A 25,905-nucleotide genomic window follows, 5' to 3' on the forward strand; every position below is an offset into this window, starting at 1 on the left:
TGTTTACAATACAGATTTTATTCCCCTCCTTTTCCACCCTCCAACTGTTTCACATCCCATACCTCCTCCTCCATCCTCTGTCTCCACAAGCATGTCCCCAACACCAAACCTCTACCCCACCAGACCTCTAACCTTCCTGTGGCCTCCAATCTCTTGAAGGTTAGGTGCATCTTCTCTGATTGAACCTAGACCCAGCAGTCCTCTGCTGTATATGTGTTGTGGGCCTCATATCAGCTGGTGTGTTCTGCCTGGCTGGTGGTCCAGTGTTTGAGAGATCTCAGGGGTCCATGGCTTCTTGTTAATCACTAAAAATGACTTAAAGAAATTTCATACCACTTCAACATTTCCACACATCATACACACCTTTAAGAAGACTATTTTAAAGAACTTATTTTTTACTAGCTACTTCCTATGCCCAGACTAATATTTAATGAGGTAGCACCAGAGGCTCACAGGAGTTAATATTCATGTGTACTTCTCATTTTCTCCTTTATCCTTCTCTCTGTCTTTTCTACTCCACTTCTAAAACTCACATTTGCATTAAAGTGTTTTTGAGATATCAAAGAATAATGAACTAAAACCAAAAATGTTTAAATTAATAACCTCTCCTGTATCCCCACTTTGTTGAACAAATTATAGAATGAAGATATAGAAGACTTGAATACTTCTTACATCCACTTGTAAATACATTGAAACTTTAGTAATGACATTAATGAGAGGAGGGTGTTTGTAGATGCCACGTGGATGTCAGTAAATAAGACTGATGCTATTTCCAATTGGCTTTTTTGCTTAATGTATTGTCTGATGCCTTTATGTACAGTACTTGGAGGCTAAAAACAGAAGTTCATTACAAATTCAGTTCTAGCCTAGTCTATATATAGTGAGTTTCAGGCCAGCCAGAGCTAGAGCAGGATCCTACCTAGAAACTGAAATTCATTTTGTGCACTATAAATACAGTTGCAAAACAAGAATAATAGCAAAAAATTGAAATCCACTCTGACGTATGAAGCAGCTATGAAGCTATGTGATATCATGATTTTAAGAAAAGATATGAAAGTGTAGACATGTACTTGTGAATATAGTTCTGAAAACAATAATAAGAAAGAAGCATGCTACTTATGATGTGCAATGCTAAAGTCTGAATTGGTAATTTTTTTGATACAAGCTTCTTAAGTTTCTCCATCTTATAAAGAAAAGGAGATAAAAAAAGACATCTGGTGATGTGATAATGCTATTATCAATCTTCCAGTCTCATGGTTCTTTAAAGTAAAGAATTAAACATATGTAATAAAGTAATCATTAGCGCTGTCAAAGTATGTGAATCCCTCATAGTACACAAGAACAATATTTTATAATGCATAATCCATACCGTGCTTAATAGCATACACATATTTCTTCTGTATGAGTGTCTTTCTCACTAATACATGCACATTGGGTATAAACACCAAATGCCCAATGGTATCTAAATAATAAATCTTAACCTAAATCAAAATAAATCTTAAGAAATCTGATTGTCACTTCTAAAATTATAGTGCAGTGGCTGGAAGACTTCTTTTATTTTTAGGATATTTCCCAGGTGTGTTTTTAAAATACTTTTGTACAGGAATGAGAGCTTTTTAATTTCTGTATCTATTCCATTTCAAAACTTAATCCAAAGGAGTGTGAGTTTCTGAGAGTGAGCATAGCCATCTCACCAGATACTTTCTGTTGAGTTGAGAAGACTTAAGTGATCTATATTTCCAGGATCATTTTAAAATACAATACTGTGTGGTTAACTAGAGGAAGATGGTTGTCCAGGGAATCTCTAGAATGCAGTCCTCTTAAATAACTAGGATTTCAGTGTTTGCTCTTGAAGCTGCTAAAGAACATCTGGAATGGGGATACTGAACTTGCTTATTAGCATAAGATAATGTGAACGTAATCATCATAGGCAGTTTTTTTTAAGGAAAACAGTGATATTGTGGACTACTTGAAAATTTAATAATAATTAAATAATTATTATAACAATAATAATTAAATAATTATTATAACAATAATAATTAAATAATGACTAAAACTTCTATATGAACTTTTAACTTTTAAAAAAATGAACAAAATTACCTAAACAATCTCAGAGAAAAATGAAGGTAATTTCCTTGTAAGTTGATTATATCTGCTGATCCTCCAGATTATATATATATATGTATAGATCTGTATATGTGTATAAATATATATGTGTATATATATATATATATATCAGTTATATATATGATAAATAGATGAAAAGTGTGGCCCAAACCCCTAACCTTTCCAGAAAGGCATTCCTCTAGAAACTCCTCATTCTCTCATCCATCATCCCTGAAAGAAGGAATAGGAAGCAAGTGCTCATGGCTGCTGTCCTGGGTGAAAGATGTAATGTGAGACTTTGCCTTATCCATTTTGCAAAATATCATGGATTGATGCAGTATCATAGCTGCACCTTCTGTTCTCATTGATCAGAACATGCTTCCCAATTATTCACTGGACAGCGTTTGCAACTTCATGCAGAATTCTCTCCTAATTGATCTTTAAATTTTGGAAAATTTTCTTTGTGACTCCTTTGCCTCAACATGGTAGGTCCCAGAGCTGGAGAAATACAGAAGTATTTCTTGACCTACAAAGGCACACACACATGAGCACACACACACACACACACACACACACACACTCACACACACACACACTCACACACACTCACACACACGACAGAGGGGGAAGAGAGACTATCTATTGATAGTATAATGTATAATCTTTTTAATTTATGTGCCAGGAAAACAGGCACTATCCCACTTTTATGAGAAGCAGAAGGAGGCTCACATTAATAGTGATTAAAGGATTTTTCTAGCTTCCTATTCAGTAATTAAGTAGAATGAGGAATAAATGAATCCTGAAAGAAAATTTCATGGATTGAGTGGATTACTAAATTTAGTTAAAGGCCAACTTTTCAATCCATTTAGTATCCATTTACAGAGGGTAAACTGGCCTGACAGTTATATGGGATTTGTGTTTGGGGGTAGGATATGATGAAGAACCGATGGTGACAATTTTAAGAGACCTGTCCTGAACTACAGATGACACAGTACCATGGAGTAGAAGAACAGTGGTGAGTTTGGTTAGTTAGACATCACTACAGTCAGCCATGGGATATCTGCTTATGCTGGCATGCTTTGAAAGCCTTTTAGCATCTAAAGTCTTCAGAAATATAAATGAGGGCCGTGACCTGCTACAGAAGTGTAACTGGAAAAAACTGAGTTATGAACAATTATAAAGCACAATTTCAATATTTTATTTTATTGTTTATTTTATTTATTTACATTTCAAGTGTTATCCCCCTTTCCAGTCAAGCCCCCTATCACCTCTCCCCATCCCTTCCTCATCTAGGAGGGTGCTCCCCCACCCACCCCCTCAGGCCTCAGCACCCTATGCTGGGGTCATTGAGCCTCCAAAGGACAAAGGGGCTTCCCTCCCATTGATGTCAGATAAGTTAATTCTCTGTTACATATGTACCTGGATCCATGGGTCCATTAATGTGTACTCTTTGGTTGGTGGTTTAGTCCTTGGGATCTTTTGGGGCTTTGGTTGGTTGATATTGTTCTTCTTTCTGTGGGGTTTCTAATCCATTCAGTTCCTTCAGTCCTTCCCCTAACTCCTCCATTGGGGTCCCCTTGCTTAGTCTGATGGGTGGCTGCTGCATGCATTTGCATCTTTATTGTTCCGGCTCTGGTACAGCCTTTGAGGGGAAAGCTATGCCAGATTCCTGACAGCAAGCATTTCTTGGCATTAGCAATAGTGTCTGAGTTTGATGTCTGCAGATGGGATGGATCTCTAAGTGGAGGAGTCTCTGAATGGCCTTTCCTTCAGTCTCTGTTCCACTTTGTCACTCTTTTTCCTATAGACAGGATCAGTTATGAGTTAATATTTTTGTGATGGGTGGGTGACACCATCCCTCAACCAGTTGCCATGCCTAACCTCTGGACATGGTCTCTACAGGTACTCTCTTCCTTTATTGGATATTTCTGTCAATGCCATCCTTGTTTCTTCCTGGGAACTCTTTGGTCCCTGGCATCTAGGACTTTCTGGTGACTATTCCCAGTTCCCAATCCCCCACTGCTACATAACTCCTTTCAATTTCCTGACCCTTTTTACATCTCTCCTGTCTCCTCCCATACCTGATCCTGTCACCCTTCCCCCTCCTCCTCTCTCTCTCTTCCACATCCCTCCTTCCCTCTACCTCCTGTGATTATTTTCTTCTTCCTTCTGACTAGGACTGAAGCATCCACACTTTGGTCTTCTTTATTCTTGGGTTTCATATGGTCTGTGAGTTGTATCATGGATATATTGAGCTTTTATTGGCTAATATTCATTCAATGTTTATTTGAATAAAGAAGAATCTTCATAAAATGTTTCTGAAAAAATGCAAACCAAATGACTAAAATCAAGAAAAATTAAGAAAGTTTACCAATCCACAAGAATCAAATGTTTGCAATATTAAAAAACACATATAAAAAGCATTTTTATAATAACATAAATGGACCAGTCCAGTGCCTGCTGGAATGGATTTGAAAAACAAATTCACATAATTAAAAATTCATTCATCAGTAGAAATACAAAAAGAAGCAGTTACACATAGAAAGTTCTGGAGCAACAATATTGATGGAAATTAGTACCAGTACTGGAGAGGAAGTTAGGCAGAATGTGGATTGAAGCCTACACATAGCATCCCAGTATTCAAATATGCTGTGTGAGTGAGGAAGAGCTATTAAAGAGGGGAAAAGGTCAAGAGAATATGCATGTTGCCAGAGATCTCCTGCTAAAATGTGAGATTAGTACCTTGATATTTTTATCATTGTACAAAACACTAGTATATCAAATGCTGCAAGAATGGAAGAAAATATTTGCAACATATATAATAGAGGATAAAGATCTACATCATGATACCCAAGGAAATGAATGAAAGTTACATGTTAAATATCCATGTATTTTATTAAGAGAATTGTGGGTTCAGTCAAATTTTATGCATTTTCTAAAATAATTGTATATTGTTTATATAGTTCTGAAAATACCAGTTAATGGAATATTAAATGAAAAACATCACTCATAATAAGTAGAATGATTACTAAATAACATTAACAGATATTTAGATAAAGAGATTTTAAGGTTTAGATTGTACTGCTCATGAAGGTCACATGTCACCAAAAAAACGATGGGAATGTTTAACTGTGTTCTAAAAAAAGACATTAGATTACACACACACATACACCACACACACACACACAGAGAGAGAGAGAGAGAGAGAGAGAGAGACAGAGAGAGAGAGAGAGGGAGAGGGAGAGGGAGAGGGAGAGGGGGAGGGAGAAGGAGAGAGAGAGAGAGAGAGAGAGAGAGAGAGAGAGAGAGAGAGAGAGAGAGAGACGGACAGACAGACAGACAGACAGACAGAGACAGAGAGATAAAGATTGAGACAGAGACAGAGAGACAGAGAGAGAATATCAAACTGATGTTTATGCTCTTGAAGCCAGGTTGTAATATTCAAATGTACTTATTACTCAAGGAGGTTCAAGAAATTGGACATTCTTATTGACTCTGGGAATTGACTCATTAAAAGCAATAAAGTATATGGACAAAGTAGAGTACATTATACTCTAAAATAGCCTGACATACATGCATATCTTCACAAAAATGTGATTCAGATAGTAACTAGAATAGTAATTTCTTAATAGTAAAAAACTTGGGTTTTTAAATTTCATGTTACTGGGGACTGAACTCAGCTCCTCACACATGCCAAGAAAGTAAGGTCTCCACTGAGTCACTTCTCTGGCCTATAATAAAATACCAGACACAGTATAAAAGGTCAAAGTAGCAAATTATTTAATTTTGGAATGCATTCACTCATATCTAATGTGAAAACCACCATATAGCATGATTCCCTAGAGAATCCATAAAGATTTTTCATAAATAAAGAAGCTCATAAAGAATCTTATATACCTGAATATAGTGAGAATATGACACATTTTTTAGAAATTTTAAAAATTGAGTTAAAAGATTTAAAATCAACTTAACAAAATAAATTTAACAAAGCAAAAACCTTTTTTTTAAAATGAATTCAGTAGGGATGAGAAGATGGCTCAGTGATGTAAGAGTACCCGCTGCCCTTTTAGGGGAACAGAATTTGGTTCTCGGCATCCATATTATTCTGTTCATACTGTGTCTAAGAGTACCCCTAGCTTTTCTAGCTTCCTCTACCATCAACACAATGTAGTCTCTCAATCTTTATTTGTCTCTTCTTTCTCTTTCCCATCTCTCTTTCTCATAAAGTTCTAAAGTTAGTAAAATACATAAAATACATGATGGAGTATTGTAGATAGCTATTTGTACGTGAATATCAATATGTTGATGAAGAGAAGAATGACCTGGATGTTTCAATGCCATATTGTTCCCAATACTGATAGGTGGAGCAAAGAAGAGAGGGGATGAGCTTTTGCTCATCTTCCATTCTTTATTCTTTATTCTTTATGTGCTACAAAATAGTAAGTAAGACTGTATAGCTGGATACATCACTTGCCTCTGTGACTTCCTAGAAGGATTAATGAGCTCACTGCGTGTAGTGCCAGCAGGAACAGTGGGCATTTAGCACATCTGACCCAGCAATTAAGCTTGAGCACTCATGGGTAATAAACACTGCCCACCAGGTCAAATGACAAGGTGAAGTTGGGCTTCTGTATTGGCAGATTGAAAGTCATAAGGATATTCTGAAAGCTAGAATTCTAACTGCAGGCTGTACAATTTTTCTGTGCAATGGAGAATGAAAAGTGTTGAACATATTATATTGACCGACATGGTAATCTTTTCTAAATATTTTTCAAAACAATGGCTGATTGACAATAATTGTTAAAGAAATTATATAGCCAATGCTAGTGTGTATTATGTGTGTTTTCATTACATCTGGGAAGATGTCAAAATGAATGTTATAATTTAATATTATGTATTTTTAATTTGGCTGTTTGTAAAAATTGCATTCTTTACTGAACCTGGAACATATAAATTTAAACATATATATACATATATTAACAAAAATATATTTTAACGATATCTAAGATATCAATGAAAATTAAACACGAACATTTCATAAGTTATATGTATCATTTATTAGAGAAGAGTTTAAAATTATGAGGAAGTTCTCCTAAATGTAAAGCATGTGCTATAAAATACTTATTTTTCAGGTTACACTTTTTTCGCGATGTCCCTGACTTCAGAGTGTTAGCATGCGGTGGAGATGGGACTGTGGGCTGGATTTTGGATTGCATAGGTAATGAAGACCTGTGTTTAATGTAGCTTGCATGAGACTAGTAACCTTATCTCCTGCTCTTGTTCTATCAATCTTTGTCTATCAAGTACCTGCAAGTATCTAAATGCTGATGAATTCTGAATATTTTGTGTTTTTTCTTTTCAATATGTACCCCATGTTGGAACTTATTAATAGTTTAAAAAATTTAATGAATTGGTATTTAGAATCTGGTACATTTTAAACAAATATTTACTTTAAAAAAATTTTAGTCTCTGAATTGAGTAATTTCTGTTTGATAGAGGTCCTTTCAAAATAAGTATTAATTCAAACAAATTGACAGAATTTCTTTCTTTTTTTTCCCTTTAAAGAAATGAAGATCAGAACATTCTGTCTTGTTAGCACTGAAAAACATTTCAAATTGAAAATGTCATGGTGGGAGTGGCAGGCACTAGTCCCAGCCTGGGCTCCCATCCACAGTTGCCTTTGTGCTGTTAGTCAAACAAAGTACATGTTCTCATCAACACTTTTCTTATTAATCTAATAATGTTAGTCTACTGCTAGCTTATGAAAATAGCCATTGAAAATTCTGTTATTGGCATTCTAATAAAAGATATAAAATATTTATAAATGATTCCTATGAGAAAGCTAAAATTCAAGAATTATAAAAATTACTGAGCAAATATATAAGTGGTGAAACTTGTATAAGGATTTTAATGTGAATACTGGTAATTTTTGGCTCATTGTAGGTCCCAAGTTTAGTAGTATTGCTCTGTTATCCATAAGTTATCTCATCAACCAGTTCATACACATAAAATATACATACAAAATTACACACACAGAGACAAACATACACACACACACATACACACAGTGATGTTATGAGCTTAAGAAAGAAAATATATATATTGAGATTCCTTCAAGATATGTGATGATTCAAATCAAACATATGGAACTTTGGCGAAAGATCTATCCTGTTTGAAAGCTAAAGAACTTAATGATGTAAAGGTAAAGCTACATAAATAATAAGCAAACAAACCTTATCTTCTCAGGTCAACCAGATGGAATGCTCTGTTCGTTTGCTTTGAAATATTGAAATACTGTAGATAGGAACACTTAAACAGTGTTCCTAACAATTATTCACTTTCAGAATTCAACTGTTCTCAAATAAACTGTCCATGGAGTTGATGTTGCAAAAGAAATTTATGTAAGAACCTACTTATTTACTTCATGATATGTATTCCTATGTTTCATGTACCATCAGGATTTTAGTAAGGATAAAACAAAGGCAACATACACACTGCAAAGGCACACACACACACACACACACACACACACCACAGACATTCATGAGCATACATACAACGCATGTTTTTGAGTTAAGGTATTTAAAAAATATTTTCCTGGTGTATGAATTATAAAGAAACTGTTACTGCCAAAAGAATGATATTTATCTAATACATCAGTTAGTACAACATAAAAATACTATCATTTTTAACTGAGTTTATAAAATTCAACTCGTGGGTGTTTAAATATACTCCTGAAATTATTTAATGTAAGTTTCTTTGCTTGCTTGTTAATACTGATGTCGATTGGGTTAAAATATTGTTTTCATTGTCTCGTTCCACAGAAAAGGCCAATGTAGCCAAGCACCCTCCTGTTGCTATCCTGCCTCTTGGGACTGGCAATGACCTAGCAAGATGCCTGCGGTGGGGAGGAGGTAAAACCTGCTGCTATAGAATTCACCTTAAAAACAGGAGAATGCCTTTAATACTGCATAATGCTTATCATGTGGTGATAGTAATGTAAGAGGCATTTTATGCTTACTAAGTGTCTTAAAATAATCACAAGTTTGAAGGGATTGATGGGTTAAGGAGTTTAGACTAGGTGATAGGCTTTAATTAAGTATCAATTACAGATTTAGTCTTGGGGCAGGGGACAAGTTTTCAAAATGTCTCCGGTTTGGTCTTTTCATGCTTAGAAAATAAGGTACACATTTAGAACTCTAAGGTGATATTCAGACTGTTAATTTGCTGTCATCTTCAAGTATAGAAAGTAGATAGACGTTATTGCAGTCTAAAATGGAGCATGTTCGCCGGGCGGTGGTGGCACGCCTTTAATCCCAACACTTGGGAGGCAGAGGCAGGCGGATTTCTGAGTTCAAGGCCAGTCTGGTCTACAGAACGAGTTCCAGAACAGCTAGGGCTGCACAGAGAAACCCTGTCTCAAGCCCACCCCCCCAAAAAAATAAAAAAATGGAGTATGTTCAAGGGTTATGAGTAGACATTAGACAAAAACTATTTCCTACACTGAAATTATAACCAATGTGATAAAATGTAAAAAACTAAAAATGGAAAAATAAACATCGACGAGTTACTTTCCCAATAATGAAACACTAAGTAGTGTTATTTGGAATTTACATTATTATAACCATTGTGATCTATACTTGTGTATAACAGTGAGAAAAGGAAGGTCAAATAATAGAACTTCTAGTTGTATACAAAGTCAGGTGCAACACTTAAGACAATTTTTTTTCAAATCTTAGTTCCTTTTTTTAATGTATATTTTATTTATTTACATTCCATGTGTTACCCTTTTCATGCTTTCCCCTCTGCAAACTCCCTATTCCACCCCCCCTTACCCTGCTTCTATGAGGGTGCTTCCCCACTCACCCACCCACTTCCACCTCACTACCTTAGCATTTCTCTATACTGGGGCATCAAGCTTTCACAGGATCAAGGGCATCCCCTCCCATTGATGCCAGAGAAGGCCCTTCAGTCTTTCCCCTAGCTCCTCCATTGGGGTGCCTGTGCTCAGTCCAATGGTTGGCTGTGGATGGTTGGCTGTGACAAGCAACCACATCTGTATTGGTCAAGCTCTCACAGAGCCTGTCAGAAGACAGCTGTATCAGACTCCTATCAGCCAGCACTTTTTGGCATCAGCAATAGTGGCTAGGTTTGTTGTCTGCCTGTGGAATGGATTTTCAAGTGGGGCAGTCTCTGGATGGTCTTTCCTTCAGTCTCTGCTCCACTCTTTCTTGTATTTCCTCCACTCCTGTATTTTATTTAGATAGGAGCAATTCTTGGTTAAAATTTTAGAGATGGGTAGGTGGCCCCAACTCTCAACTGGTAGGTGGCATGCCTAACCTCTGAATATGGTCTTGACAGGTTCTCCCTTCCCTTTGTGTGGTATTTCAGGTAATGTTATCTCAGTGGGCTCCTGGGAGGCTCTTGCTTTCCTGGCATCTTGGACTTTCTGGTTGCTACCCCCAGGTCCCCATCCCCCATTGCTATACTTAAGATTTTCTAATAACAAGTGAATTGATCCCAGTAAGGAAAAGCCCCCACTCACTTGGAGGAAAATGCTAATGGTCACATCATCCTGGTGTAGACTTAATAAGTAGAGGGAACCAAATTCAGAGTCTAAGACTCAGAAGTGGTAAGCAGCTTGTCTTATGCAACTTACAGTAGAATGGTGGATCAAGCAGAGTACACATGAAGACAATAATTCAGAGTATACTCGAAATATTTTTCTGAGGCATTATAGCTACCCAATAATTGTCAGACAACTGCAGACTGTACTAAAGAAACAATCATTTAATTCTAAATATTTTTATATCTAAACACACTTTGAGATATTTGAAGCAGTCACCAAAGACATTGTGAATCAGAAGTCCTTAGGGAGCTTGTTAAAAAATAAAATGGTTGACCTTACCCTCAATATGCTGAATGGAAATCCATTGGGATGGAACTCGGACAGACAATAGGTCATTTGAAAATATATATATATATAATATATAAACCTCTCAAGTAACTGTTATTTAGAACAAAATTGAGAACTTTTGTTGTATATATGTCTATCCATCTGTTGTACTTTATATAAACAGAATTGGAAGCTAAATTAAAAATACCACATATTCTATTTGGCCTTTTCAAATGTATATTATAGTAAAAGGATATTATTAATAATCAGTAAAATACCATGTGACTGTCAAAAATAAAGATATACCCCAGTGTAGGGGAATGCCAGGGCCAGTAAGCAGGAGGTAGTGTGGTGGTGAGCAGGGAGAGGGAGGAGGGAAGAGGGGTTTGTTTTAGTTTTGGGTGTTTTTCTTTTCTCTTCTTTTTCTTTTTCCTTTTTTTTTTTCTTTTTTGTAGGGAACCTGGGAAAGGAGATATTGTAAATAAAGAAAACATCTAATAAAAAATAAAAATAATAAAAAAAGATATACCCATTACAAGATGCCTCTGTTCACCAGCTTTCATGCATATGAATTGATTAAAGAGAAGGAAGTTATTGGTATGACATAGTATGACTATCTTCATACACGTAGTCTGCTGTATACCTTTGATGTTTTAAAAAAATGCTTTTGATCTTTGAAAATTTAATTTATTTTTTCAAATGATCAAATGAATTATATCTCAAATTGAATAAAAAAGTCTGTATTTATTTAGGTTATCTTCATATAAAACCACATAAATTATACCATTGATGGATGAAATAAGGGTGGCATCATCAGTCAAAGATCAGATTAGAGTTGAATTCTCTAAGTGCTTACTATATTCTGACTCAGTAGAGACAAAATAAATTTGTGGCTTTTATCCTTTTAGAGACTAAATCTTCTTTAAATCATGCGAGCTATAAATCTGTGCAGAATGATATACATATACATTCAGCAAAGCTTGGTGTTATGGAAGAATGAATTATACAATCATATACTACCATATACTACCATATACTACCAAGAATGAATTGTATTACAATACAATAGCAAGATGGTCAATATGGCCTTCCTAAGGAGTTCTCATTTTATCAGGCACTTAGCTATGAGGGAGAAGCCAGTTTCTGGTGTTGAAATGGCTAAAGGAAGTCCGATGGAATTTTTAAGTGCTCACTTCTTAGGTGATGGGTATTAGGGTTGGTAAGCCTGTACTAGTCTTACGTAATGTTACTTACATAATGTTTTAAACTCTTCTATGATTTGCAAATGACTCACTGTAGTCGCTGCCAGAAGCTACACAAACCAGGTTTTTTGAAGAAAGGCAGGAGCCTGGGAAAATAAGGGAATCAGAAGGTTGAGAGAAATAACCAGACCAAGTCAAGGTTCCTGATCAAGGTCCAATGTGTATTTAGAATCTGAGAATTAAATAGGCAGAGAAAAACCCATCCCCCAGTAAGCCAGGATCTTGTGGCCAAAATAACATCTTGTTGTTCAGTCCAGGAGACAGGTAAAGCAGTTCAGCTGTACATAGCTTCTAGCAGGAACTTCCAGAGAGGCAGAGAAGTGGAAGAAAAAAAGGGAACAAAAGTTCCTGTTTATCTCAGGAACTCCACCCAAGTGCAGTAGCTGCTTTGTGGCAAGGACAAGGTCTGATTCAGTTGGCTTGAGGCTAGGGGAGGTCACAACTCACTATAAGCATACTAGTAATTGTTATACTTTAAAATTATATATTATACCACACATTTTAAGGTAAGACAGTAGTTCCCACATAATTAATATTTATTCTAATTTTTGTTTCATCTCTTTAATAGTGCTTAGTTTTAAAATCTAGCATGAGTGTTATGATGGGCTCCAGCATTGGAATTTCTAGTGTTGGTGACTGAAAATGGCAATCTCAAATGCAATGCATTCTCCTTTATCTAGTGTTGTATTAGAGGATGTCTCTTGCTTTTTCTTTTAACATAGTGAGTTCTACAAGTAATACATATGTTATTAGTTATAACCACTACTCACAGCTTCTGGCACTTCCTTGTTGAACAAATTAGTACATTAGAGATCAAAAGTTGGAGACAGAAACTACCCAAAATGTTTCAACTCAGGCTATCATTTTTGGAACATATAACATGCTTGCATGGGTGAGTGTGGTTATGTGTATAATAGAGAAAATCAGAGATACAGGGATTATTTTACATAGAAATGATGATATTTTAAAAGAGGTTTATTTATTTATTTTATGTATATGAGCACACTGTAGATATCTTCAGATACACCAGAAGAGGGCATCCAATTCCATTATAGATGGTTGTCAGCCACCATGGGGTTGCTGGGAATTGACCTAAGGAGCTCTGGAAGAGCAATCAGTTCTCTAAACCACTGAGCAATCTCTCCAGCCCCCAAAATGTTAATTTTAAAATTAGCGTTATATACTCCTTGAGAATTAATACAAGTACTTTGATCATATACATAATTAATACAAGTACTTTGATCAAGTAGTCTGTCCATAGATGTGCTAATCATCCGGTAGAGAATGGACCACCTCTCAATGGCCACACTTCCAAAGAAAATGACTATCTCTGCTCTAACTGCCATCAGTCGACAAATCTCCTGGCGTACCTGCCTTCTGAGCAACTCTCCCCGTCTAAGATGCTAGTTTGAATGGCTCATTCTGCAAGTGATGCCAACTGGTAGAAGTCCAGGAGAGCAACAGGAATACCATGTCCAGGAAATATTTCACACCACTATCCTGTCCTTCTGCTTTCCAGCTCTTTCTCCCCTTCTCTCATGATATTTCCTGTACCCTGATTGAGGGGAAAGTGAATATAAACAGTTCATTGTTGGACCCATAGTCACCTGTTCTCAGTACTCTGACCAGGCGTGAGTCTCTGAATTAATCAGAGCCCACAGCAAAGCGAAGTTTTGTTGACCAAGGTGAAGGCAGCACCACGCTGTGGTACATATTAACACTTTGAAGATAATTTGCCATGTCTGTTTTGCAAAACAAGAGTAATAAGTGTCCTGGACCATGACCTTTCTAGTTGTAGACTTTTGTAGTTTCTGAATTCCCTCCTGTACAACAGGTCTCCAATTTAATCAGAAAGCAGCGTATTGCCCCCATAACAGTTCTGATTCTGCATCAGTGAGTACATCATGCCAGGCAGGTCATTATTAGAGCATGTAGGGCCCATAGCTGAGTAAGATCATTGATTCTTTTTCTTTTTTCCTTCTGTCTTGCCCAGAACCTTCTGGCATTATAACAATGATCCAGAAGATGACATTTTCTGTGTCAGTTCAAAATTCATTTCTTTATGTCTAGTCATCCAAAAATGTGTTGTTTACAACAATGTGATCATACCATAAGTTTATTAATTATGTCAGGGAACTGACCACAATTATTAATAGTATATACTGTTTTGGCAACATCTGAGACTTGCCTGAACAAGAACTGTGAGGAGGTATCCCACTCCAAGAAGTGATATTTTCATTTTGTAAGACATGTCTTTTGGGACTAGCATTGTATTCCCATTCAAGGTTATTTTATTTATTTATTCATTCTTAATAAGGATATTTAACAAGGATAATTTACATACAAACCAGTAAATTCCATTTGCTCTTTTACATATCCCCAATTTGCATAATTTACCTCTACCCTTCCCTTTACTGTCTTATTTGTCCCCATCTCTACCTAAACCCTTAGTATAATCTGCTCTCTTCTTTCATGTGACAAATATTTAATTATCATTCTAATTTTGTATTTTAAATGAAATGGTAAAATAACGTGTTTCTGTAAGGATTTTTCATACACCATAATTGTGTCTAATTCTCTTCTCAGCTTCTACATTTCTTCCTTCCCATAATAATCTCACTGCCTAAATCTTTCTCCCCTCAGTTTTCTGTTGTGAAGATAATTTGACATGTCTATTTAGAAAAACAAGAGTAAAAAGTTTCCTGCGCTATAACCTTCCTAGTTATGGACTAAGGCTTTGTCTATATTAAGCAAGAATCCTTATCTAAAACAAGCCTCAAATTTAATTTATTTTTAGCTTATTTTATTGGCTAGCTTTATTCTCACATATTTTATTTATGAGATTCTTTTTCATTTTTTCTTGGTTATTTTATTTATTTACATTTTAAATGTTATCCCCCTTCCCACTTTCCCTTCCACAAGCCCCCATTCCCTTCCCCCTCCCCACTGCATCTATGAAGGTGCTCCCCCACCCGCCCACCCACTCCTGCCTCAGCAGCCTAGTTCCCATATTCTGGGTCATCAAGCCTCCAGAGGACCAAGGGGCTCCCCTCCCAGTGATGCCAGATAAGACCATCCTCTGCTATATATGCAGCTAGAGCCATGGGTACTCCCTGTGCACTCTTTGCTTGATGGTTTAGTCCCTGGGGTCTGGTTGGTTGATGTTCTTCCTATGAGAATGCAAATCCCTTCAGCTCCTGCAGTTCTTGCCATAACTTCCCCATTGGGGTCCCTACACTCAGTCAAAAGTTTGGCTGTGGACATCTGCATTTGTATTGGTCCATCACTATTTTATTTTTAAATTTATTTTAAAATCCAGATTTTATTCCCCTCCCAGGCCACCCTCTGACTGTTCCACATCTCATACCTCCTCCCTGTCCAGCTGTCTCCATGAGGATGTCAATACCCTTACAACCAAACCATCAGATCTCTAAAGTCCCTGGGGCTTCCAGTCTCTTGAGAGTTAGGTGCATCTTCTCTGACTAAACCCAATCCTGGCAGTCCTCTGCTTTTTATGTGTTGGGGTTCTTATTTTATTAGACTTTTCCCTGACTCTCTGCCTATTTTATTATCTTTCTGTTCTCTGTCTCTTCCCCATCTTGTGTATGTGTACATGTGCCATCATATGTGTATGCATTTGTGTGTGTGTGTGTATGTGTGCGTGTGCACTCATGTGTGTTAGAATTTCACGACTATTTCAGTATCACTACTATTTTTCTTCAGCTTATTTTTCATGGTTTAATTTTGGTTTATCATATGTGACAAGTTAATTCATCCAAATCATTACATGATTCATTTTAGAGAAATAAAAAATGTAAGGCTTTTTGAATCTTCTAATATTCACTGGCATCTTTGGTATTTGTTTCTATTTTCTCTTCTAATTTTATTATTTATAGCCTTTCTTGTCATCAATTTGGGTAAGATCTTTATCAACTTTTCATCTTTTCATTGAATTATAACTAGCTGTAAAGCCATAAATTAGTTGATAGTTTTGTTGGGTATTATTCTCTAGCTTAGAAGTTTTGATATAGCAGAACTTGGGAAAAAATCATTCTATTCATTCTGTCTTTAAAGTTTCTCTTAATTAGGTATTACTCTATGCAACTGCATTAAAAAGTGACTTACCCTTACATTTTGCAGAGTTAAATACCCTTTTGTAATAGTTTTTCTTTAGTATTTTTTAGTGTTTTAATATAAAATGCTATGGGTAGTTTCTTTTCTAGTCATATTTTATCTTCTAAATGTCTCTTGAACATCTATGGACATCTATTTCTCTATGTATGAAAAATAGTCTTTTACTTAAAATATTTTCTATGTCTTTGACATAGTATTCCTTTTACCATCCTATGATATAATTCAAAGGTTTGGACTTTCCTTTTTCCAAAACTCTTGTATAATCAGGATTTTTTTCAAATTAATCAATGACCTGTCCTGAATTATCTCACTCTTATATCTTGTTTTCATTCTCCAGTACTTTTTTCCTAAACAATCTCTGTGTTTGTCCACCCTATCATTGGGCAGCTCTGGGACAAGTCAAGTCTGCCACTTCTGTTGTAGAAGTCCGTGTGCCTGGACATCTAACTCTGGATCATCTCTAGAATCTTCTTTTATAGATTCTGTTACATATGTTATGATCTGTTTTTCTGTTCAACTAGATGTGAGTGTGTTGCTGTAAAGTTCCTGCTCACTAGCTTCTGAATGTGGAACCCGATAGCCTGGGGACATTAGTTTGGTTTACCTCAGCTTCTGCCCTACATTTTAGCACTGCCCACATATGTATGCATTGCTTTTTGTCTTGTCAAAAACTGTAACTTGTGCCATGATCACTAGTATTATGTTGTTAAGAATGTTGTATTGGATATATTTAAGATTCATATACTAAGAACTTCTTATGCATTATTTTATTTATGCCTCAGAGCAAATCTGATATTGGGGAGGTGAGTGAGCTCATATGGAGGGAAGATAAGAAACAAGCACAATAATTTCTCTCATGTTAGTCTACAGTCCTAACTGGAGGGATGGCATATATTCACAGAAAAATATAAGAGAATATAAATATCAAATCAACTTGGGGGTAATGCACATTGGCCATCCAGAGCTAATTCATTAAATCATGGATTTGACACTTTAGCAAGGAAGCCTTAGTGATAAGAAAAAACATAAACAAATGAACTAACAAATATATAATGCATTTGTACTCATTACACCCAGGGACTAAACCATCAACAAAGGAGTACGCATGACTCCAGCTGCATTTGTAGCACAGGATGGTCTTGTCATACACCAATGGAAGGAGAAGTCTTTGGTCCTATGAAGGCTTGATAGATACCTCGGTGTAGGGGAATCAAGAGTGGGGAGATGGGAGTGGGTGGGTAGGTGGGGGAACAACCTTATAGAAGCAGGGGGAGGAGGGGATGTGATAGGGTGTTTCTGGGAGGGAGGGATACTGGGAAAGGGGATAACATTTGAAAATAAATAAAGAAAATATCCAATTTAAAAAGAAAGAAAGACTGACAGAAAGAGAGAGAGAAAGAAAGAAAAAAAGAAAGAATGAAAGAAAGAAAGAAAGAAAGGAAGGAAGGAAGGAAGAAAGGAAGAGAGAAAGAAAGAAAGAAACAAACAAACAAAGAGCAGCTCTGAGTATAGGGGTTGAAGGCTACAAAAGTCAGGTATTGATGCTTTATGTTGAAGGGTGGCTTCCCAAAGAAGTATTCTCTGAATTGTAACCATGTTGAAAACCTAACAACCAGCTATACAGAAAGCACGGGTACCCTAAGAGTAGATAAATTATGAAACAGAATAAAATATGCCAAAAATGAACAGCTTATTTTCTTAATGTTTCTCTTTGTCACTAGAAGAAAACATGAAGAGAAGGCACAGATGGAAAGTCTAACATGACAACTCAATATGAGACTTCAGCAATAAGGTGGAATGTGGCATTCTTTTATAAAAGGATGCTTTGAAAGTATAGAATTGGAAATTACAATTAATCACATTTTAATGTATTGATACAAAATTATGAAAAGATATGTAGTAGAAATGTTTTTGACAGTTGGGTATACTGAGGGTTTATACCACAAAAAATAAATATTTGTTGCAAATAAAAACTAAGCACAACATCACAGTATAATATAAGTTGTTGATTCTTAATTAATGTTAAACTTAGTATTAAAATGCACTAGTTGTCTTCAGAAAAATTCATATAAAAAAACAAACATATATAAGTCTAACTTTTTTAACTGGTTTATGTGCTGTCTTCCTATAACATTTTTCATTAGGTTATGAAGGTGAAAATCTTATGAAGATCCTAAAAGACATTGAAAGCAGCACAGAAATCATGCTGGACAGGTGGAAGTTTGAAGTCACACCCAATGACAAAGACGAGAAAGGAGACCCCGTGCCTTACAGCATCATCAATAACTACTTTTCCATTGGCGTGGTAAGATTTGCCACTAAATCTGATTTTTGCTTGTCTTAAATATTCAATGAAATGTCTTAATCTATGAAATTTTAGAGATTATAAACAATTTATGTTAACATTTTGTTAAATACTTTTTTCTTTCAAAATTTATATTTTTGATATTTCAAAATTTTATATTTTACTTATATTTATATCCAAGAGTGTTCTGACTGTCTGTGTATCTCTGTGCCACTTGTGTTCCTGGTACCCATGGAGGGCAGAAGAAGGTATTGTATCTCTGTGGAGAACTGCATTTACAGATGTTTATGAGCCATGATGAGGTGCTACAAATTAAACCCAGGTCCTCTAGAGGAGCATTCAGTGCTCTTAAATTCTGACCCATCTCTCTCATCCTACAAATGCTTGCTCTGTTACATAATATGGCTTAAAATTAATTTAAAGGGAGACTATAAGCAACTGATAAATTTCATGACTCAAACAAAGAAATACATCACTTCTAACTTGACTGTTTCTGTTATCAAATGGAGCTTAGCATGATTGATAGCATATGTATACATTGCTGAGTATAAGAAGCATTCATGAAAATATGTAAAATGTATCTTGTATAATCAAAAGCAAAAATGTATACCATACACCTCCAATACCTTAGGGTATACATTACCATTCCAAAACATCAGAGGGAGGAAATACTGGACCAAAGCACCTCCGAAAACAGACTGGACAAACTACAAACTCATCACCTCTATGTCTGATGTCAAAGCTCTCCAGATCTCCAACGCCTTTCATCTTTGTTGCCTGCAATACAATTCTTTCTCCTTGGCTGGTTCCACTCCCTCTTAGTAGCTTTCATTGGCAGATATCCCATGGCTCTGGCATCTCTAATATATTCGGATATCCAACACACCATCAACTTTTCAGCTTCTTCTGCAAATGTCTAGATTCACACATGATTTTGGGGGTTCCTCCAAAGGGCTTGTGTCACTTCTCCAGCTCTGCCCTCTGTAGCACACTCTAGGCTCTGATTGACTCCACTTCAGTGCTGTTGCCATTATTGGTGATTATCCCATGGCACTGGCATCTCCAATTCACTGAAGTCTTCTACTGCAAATAGAACTCACTAATAGCCTCTCATTAGACTCCCTTCATAGTGCCAAGCCTCAGTTAATTTGCATGACTCTTTTAGTTCTGGGCTCTCAACTAAAAATGACACTGCATTTTCACCAACAGCCTTCCCTGGCCTCTCACAGTGCAAAGCTTCAACTCTCCATGACCCTTTCATGCTTTCAAAACCTGCACCATCTGGGTAATTCTTACACATTACTAACTACAGCTATAGCCCAAAGTAAAACATTGGCTATCTCTGGAACACATCTTCTTTGTGCTCTCAGAAAACACTTCCCCAAACATTTAACTTCAGTAGTGCCGATCTCTTCTTAATCTCTACTAATTTCTTAGCTCTAACTAACCAGCATGATTTGACCCATAGTAATCCCTTCTATTCTTGACTCTGAAACCAGAGCCACATAGCCAAACCTGAGGAGTTCTGCAGCTTACTGGTGCTGGAACATATTTTATTACATCCTTGTTATATTACATTCTTCATTGCCAAGCCTTGGCTGTCTTCGAACTTGCTCTGTAGATTGACCTTGAACACAGACATCTGCATGTCTGGGTATACTGAATGCTGGGATAAAAGGCATGTAGAACCATCCCTGGATTTATACTTTTCTTCATCTACAACTTGCCCTGGGCCAGACTAGCCTTGAATTCAAAGATTTGCTTGCTTTGTCTCCTGGTATTAAAGGTGTGCACCACCTTGCCTGGGCCAAAGTTTTTCATGGTCATTATTACTCAAGATTTGGATCAAAAACCTGTCTTCTAAGGGTCAAGATATAGATCATAAATGTGCCCTTCATTTCTGGATTGTAGTTCACTCCAGATTAAAAGTCCAAATGAAAATAATAACCAGGTAATATAACACCTAACATGACATATCTATTCCTTTTTTAACTGAACTCAGAAAAGCTTGTCTGGTTGGGATCTTGCCTAGAATTCACAACTCCCTTAATCTGTTTTTCTTCTTGAATATTGTATTCAATTCCATTTCACTTCTTGGTGGCCCTTTATTACCTGAACTATACATTTTGTAATTTTCCTCTCAAGGCTTGCTATGCTAGAACAAAATGCTCATTATGAGAGTAAACCAGAGGATGAAGTCTAGGATGGGATTTTATGGGACTTCATTTCTCTCTCTCTCTCTCTCTCTCATATATACATACATATAATTTTATAAATAATATAAATAAATAACAAATAACTTTATCTATTTATATTCCAAATATTGCCCAGCTTCCCAGTCACCACCTCCAAGAGTTCGTTACTCCATCCTCCTTCCCCTTTGCCTCTGAGATGGTCCTCTCCCCACCTTGCTCCCCATCCCCATCTCATTCTCCCATATACCCTTTGATTTTATAAGGGATTACACTTAAGTGACTGGATGTATCTGGGAAGAAACCTTGGAACTTTAACATTGTAAAGATTGCTATAGACTATGGGACTTTTGAAGTTGTACTAAGTTTTTTGTTTGTTTGTTTGTTTTTTGTTTTTTGTTTTTTTTGTTTTGTTTTTTTCTGCATTATGCTCTGGCTAGGTATGACCCACTAGAACCATATGCTTGAACAAGCCTATGGCGGCTAGAGTGTGGAATATGGTGGTTTGAATATCTTTGACTTGGGGAGTGCCATTATTAGGAGGTGTGGTCTCAGTGTAGGAGGTGTCGGAGGATATTACTGTTGGGGTGGGCTTTCAGACCTGCCTCCTAGCTCCCTGGGCCATTGTCTGCTCCTGGTTACCTTTGGATGAAGATGTAGAACACCATGTCTGCCTGCACACTGCCATGCGTCCAGCTATGAGGATAATGGACTGAACCTCTGAAACTGTAAGCCAGCCCCAATTAAATGTTGTCCTTTATAAGAATAGAAAATGTATCGTATTTTTACATCTATGGTTCAAATATTATAATATCCAACTAAGAATCTGAAACATAGCTGCAACAATTGTCAACTTCTTAATAAATGAAATGAGTAAATTCATTTCTCTTAAAATCTTATGCATATAGAAAATAAGTGTTAAAAATTATATGAAATATAATCCTTAAAATGTTCACATTTTATATATCTATAGCCAATGATTATAAAAATTATAATAAGTAAATTAATAGTATTATATTTTATTTATTTAATTCCACTCAGTATAAATATTTCTCTGGTATATGTACTAATACTTTATAAAAAGCATGGTTTATTCTCTTATATTAATAGTCAAACTACTATGAAATGTATCTTGATTGAATTTCTCATCAGAATGCCTATTAATTTACCTTTATACTGTTGTTTCTATCACACATATAAATTATATATTTGATTACATATATAAAACTTGAGATACTGACATTAATAAATGCTAAACTTTAAATTATAGTAATACTATGGTCATTGTTATTATTTGCAAGAAAAATATATTATGTTTGATCCTATATAGAAGTCCTAATAAGTATATTCAGGTGTAAAAAGCAAAGTTTGGCAAGTTAATAATTTATATATAATTAACTCAGTCCTTTGAGGAACATTAAATCACTCAATGATTTAAAGAGATTTCTCCTGAGTCTATAATATTTTATCAACAACATAAGAACTCGGGTGCTCAGCTAATGGATTCTTTTCTAAGCACAAAGCTATAACAGATACTCTTCTGTCTTTAAGATCTATGTTTGGCCGACATTTCTAAAGAAAAATATTATGAGTTACCTCATCTTCTGCATTGGAATTCATCATTTAATCTGATTTTTAAGCTGAATACAAGTAGCTTAAGTTGTATTAATGCACTTTTCCTTTCTATTGATAAGTAGTCTGTTATGGCATTTTAATGGTCCCTCAAATCAACTAGTGTTCATTTTGGATGTTTCTCCTCTTAAGATAAAGAATAATGGCAGTTGTTAGATATGTATAGGACTAGAAAACCATTGGGATATAACATTGTAAACAGCACAGTGTTGTGTTTCACAAAGATAGTTACATTGTGTATAGTATGCACTTTGACTATACACCCCCATAGGCTGCTTTCCTTTCCTGCTTTTCTTGCAAGCATTTTCTTGCTTCCCACGGATATTTTACCCTCTGTTTCACTTACATATTGAATTTTACATACCTATGAAAATTTTAGGAATCATGCATCACACACAAGAGAGACGGTGGGTAATACTGGTCTTCTAGAGTCTGAGTAATTTATAAAATATGATAATATCCAGTTCCATGTTTCCATGTCCCTGGAAATGTTATGATTTCATATTTTTTCAACCTGCTAAAACATCCTCGTTTAGATGAATATATATACATATACACATATTATACATATTATATACATATATATCACATTCCCTTTATCCACTAGGGTGGACCCCTAAACTTATTTAACAGACTAGTGTGAAGAGTATATGATTTAAAAAAATCTCATGTATAATTATATGCCTTGTTTCTTTGACAAAACTGTCTGAAGAAAAGCTGCTTATGGGAGAAGGGGATTTTTTTTTAACTGCACATTCCAGTATAACAAGTCACTAGGTCAACAACTGAGTTCCTTGTCATATTCCATCTACATAGTTTGGAAGCAGAAAGCCATAAGTTCTTGTGTTCTGCTTGGTTTTGCCTTTCTATCCAGTCAGATGCCTCAGCACATGAAATAATGATACCTACATAATGAACAGGTCTTATTACTTCATTTAATCCAGTCTTCATACTCCTTCACAGCCATTCCCAGAGGGAAACCTAATAAAAAAATCCCACACAAGTGTGTCAGGAGTCCCTTCCCACAAGTGATTTCAGATTCCATCAAGTTTATGAAAAAGACTCAATCATCAAAACTTAATCCCTTGTCATCTCAACATGTGAAGTCATTTCTTTGAATAATAATACACTTCTCCCATCCTCGCCTCTGCATGTTCTCCTTCACCTCCTAATATAGAATGCATTCAGACCAACATCAAGTAACCTTATTCTTTAGTAGTTTCCAAAAAGTTTAGAGTCCTTCTTTGTGACTCACTGCAAGTTATTAACTGTGATCGCCTAGATTTAAGAAAATAATTATGTAGTTGACATAAACAGTGGTACAGGACACATGGCCCCATTAGAAAAAGTGATAGTGGAGTCATAGCAAGGAAAGATCAGATTGGAGTAAGAATGAGAACCAGCTGTGAAAACATCAAATACTGCACTCAGTGTCTGGTATCTATCTCAAGATATCATATATGCTCCAAAGTGCACGGCAGTCCAGCCACTCCCGCTCTATTCTTGAGGCACTTGTAGCATATCTCTTAGGCTGACTCCTTTCCATAATTGCAGCTTTTCTCAGTATAACTCCCATAATCCTGGCATCTCTAATACTTTAGGGTCTCTATTAAACAAGTTTAATCTTTGCAGCTTCAGCGAGTAACCCCCTGGGATTATTATCTCTTTGTAACAGTAGAATAAAACTGTCATACCCTCAATCCTATATGATTCATGCATGCAATACTAGCTCTATGTGGACATGGCTGACAAGTTCTGCTGCCAGCTTGAATGGAGCCTGCTCCAATTTGGCCTTGGACGAGAGTGGTGCGATTTTGCATGTCTTGGTGGCTCAAGCTGCAAAATTTATCTTCCTAGGCATTCATTTTTCAGCAGGAAGCCTCTTTCTGATGTTTTCAATTCAAGCTATGTGCTATCACATAAATTTGAGTTTTCTCAGGTTGGAACTTTAATGGGTAGGTTTTCCCTTCTGGTACCTTTCCTGTTGGCTCAGTACAGGGAATGAAGTTGGTATTTCATAATTACAAATGCTTTGTTTTCTGTTCTCTTCTTTGCTAAAATAAAGTTATTCAAAAAAAACTTTCATCAAGAAATCTCACATTTTAGCCAGGCAGTGGTGGTGCACGCCTTTAATCCCAGCACTTGGGAGGCAGAGGAGGGGGATTTCTGAGTTTGAGGCCAGCCTGGTCTACAGAGTGAGTTCCAGGACAGCCAGGGCTACACAGAGAAACCCTGCCTTGAAAAAGCTCAACAACAACAACAACAAAAAGGAAATCTCATACTTTACTAAGTTTTTTTTTTCTTTTTCTCCTGCTATCTCTCTTGTCTGCTTATAGATTTAAATAAGAGAGCAGAATAAGGACCTTGCCACAGCCTGGTTTTTAATGCTTCTGGATAGTCCTTTCAGTAAAGAAGTAGATCTGTTAATTCTATATTCATTTTGGTCTATTTCTCAGGTCATTGATCAAATGAGGCCAGATTCTTGACCAGAGTAAAATATGAATGGCCTCAAGGTCATGTCTCTATAGAATATTTACTCTCCTCTTCAACCACTTTAGCAATGCTTTCACTGTGTGTTTTTGCCAGCACTTTCGTCTTTCAAGTTTCTGGCCATATGGTCCATTGATTTCTGGTTGAAGCACATTAGGGCTTTTGTAGCAAGCAGCTGAAATGTCTCATATTCCTCCCATAAACCAGTTCCACAAGCCTAAGAATTCCACAGTCACATTGATCACAACAGTAACTTTGGTACCTGTTCTCTGTATAATTGTTTTCTTGTGACAATGTGTGGGAAGAAGTCCAACTTTAGAAAGAAAAGGTTTATCTTGGCATACAGTTTGGAGGAGTAGGCTCTCATGGCAGAAAAGTCCTGGAGGGAAGACTAACTTTGAACAATAATAAGAATGAGAGTTTAGCACTCATTGCGGAGATTGCATCCATACACTGGAAACACAGATGTACAACACTTGTCTAACCTCACAGTCTGCATTTTATTCAATACGGTTCTCAGCACTGCTCCAGTGGTCAGACAGTCTCAACTATGTATCTTATCAGATGATTTGTATATTTACTTCTGTGTCTATTTTTTTCCATAAATGTATAACACACTTTCTCATTCTGTCTATATTTTTCTCAAAATGTTAAAAATTGTGTATTCCATGTCTTGATAATTCTGTTTTGCCTTTCTTCCAAATGATCAAAGTTGTTATGTCTCTGTATTGGCTTGTTTAATGGCTCGCTTGTGAACATTTCCTCCCTTGTACTATGGAGGTTTATTTTAGATTGATTTTTTTTCCATAGATAGCTGGTGCCAACATTATTGAGCAGAGGTTATACTTAGAGATTTATTCTTCTCTTTCTCTTTGTTATTAGATGAGT

At 36.1% G+C, this 25,905-nt stretch overlaps 1 protein-coding gene across 6 annotated transcripts in view; it reads left to right on the forward strand.

The window, feature by feature from the left end:
• Dgkb (diacylglycerol kinase beta) overlaps positions 1-25,905 on the forward strand; it is a 716,847-nt gene that overhangs the window by 296,692 nt on the left and 394,250 nt on the right. For all 6 annotated transcript variants that reach the window (XM_031355722.1, XM_031355727.1, XM_031355725.1 and 3 more), the window contains 3 exons: positions 7,239-7,324; positions 8,931-9,020; positions 18,543-18,703. In XM_031355722.1, the coding sequence (XP_031211582.1) occupies positions 7,239-7,324; positions 8,931-9,020; positions 18,543-18,703 (337 nt within the window). The remainder of the gene's footprint in view (positions 1-7,238; positions 7,325-8,930; positions 9,021-18,542; positions 18,704-25,905) is intronic.

The sequence above is a fragment of the Mastomys coucha genome, unplaced genomic scaffold, assembly GCF_008632895.1.
Source record: "Mastomys coucha isolate ucsf_1 unplaced genomic scaffold, UCSF_Mcou_1 pScaffold6, whole genome shotgun sequence".
Lineage (NCBI taxonomy): Eukaryota > Metazoa > Chordata > Mammalia > Rodentia > Muridae > Mastomys > Mastomys coucha.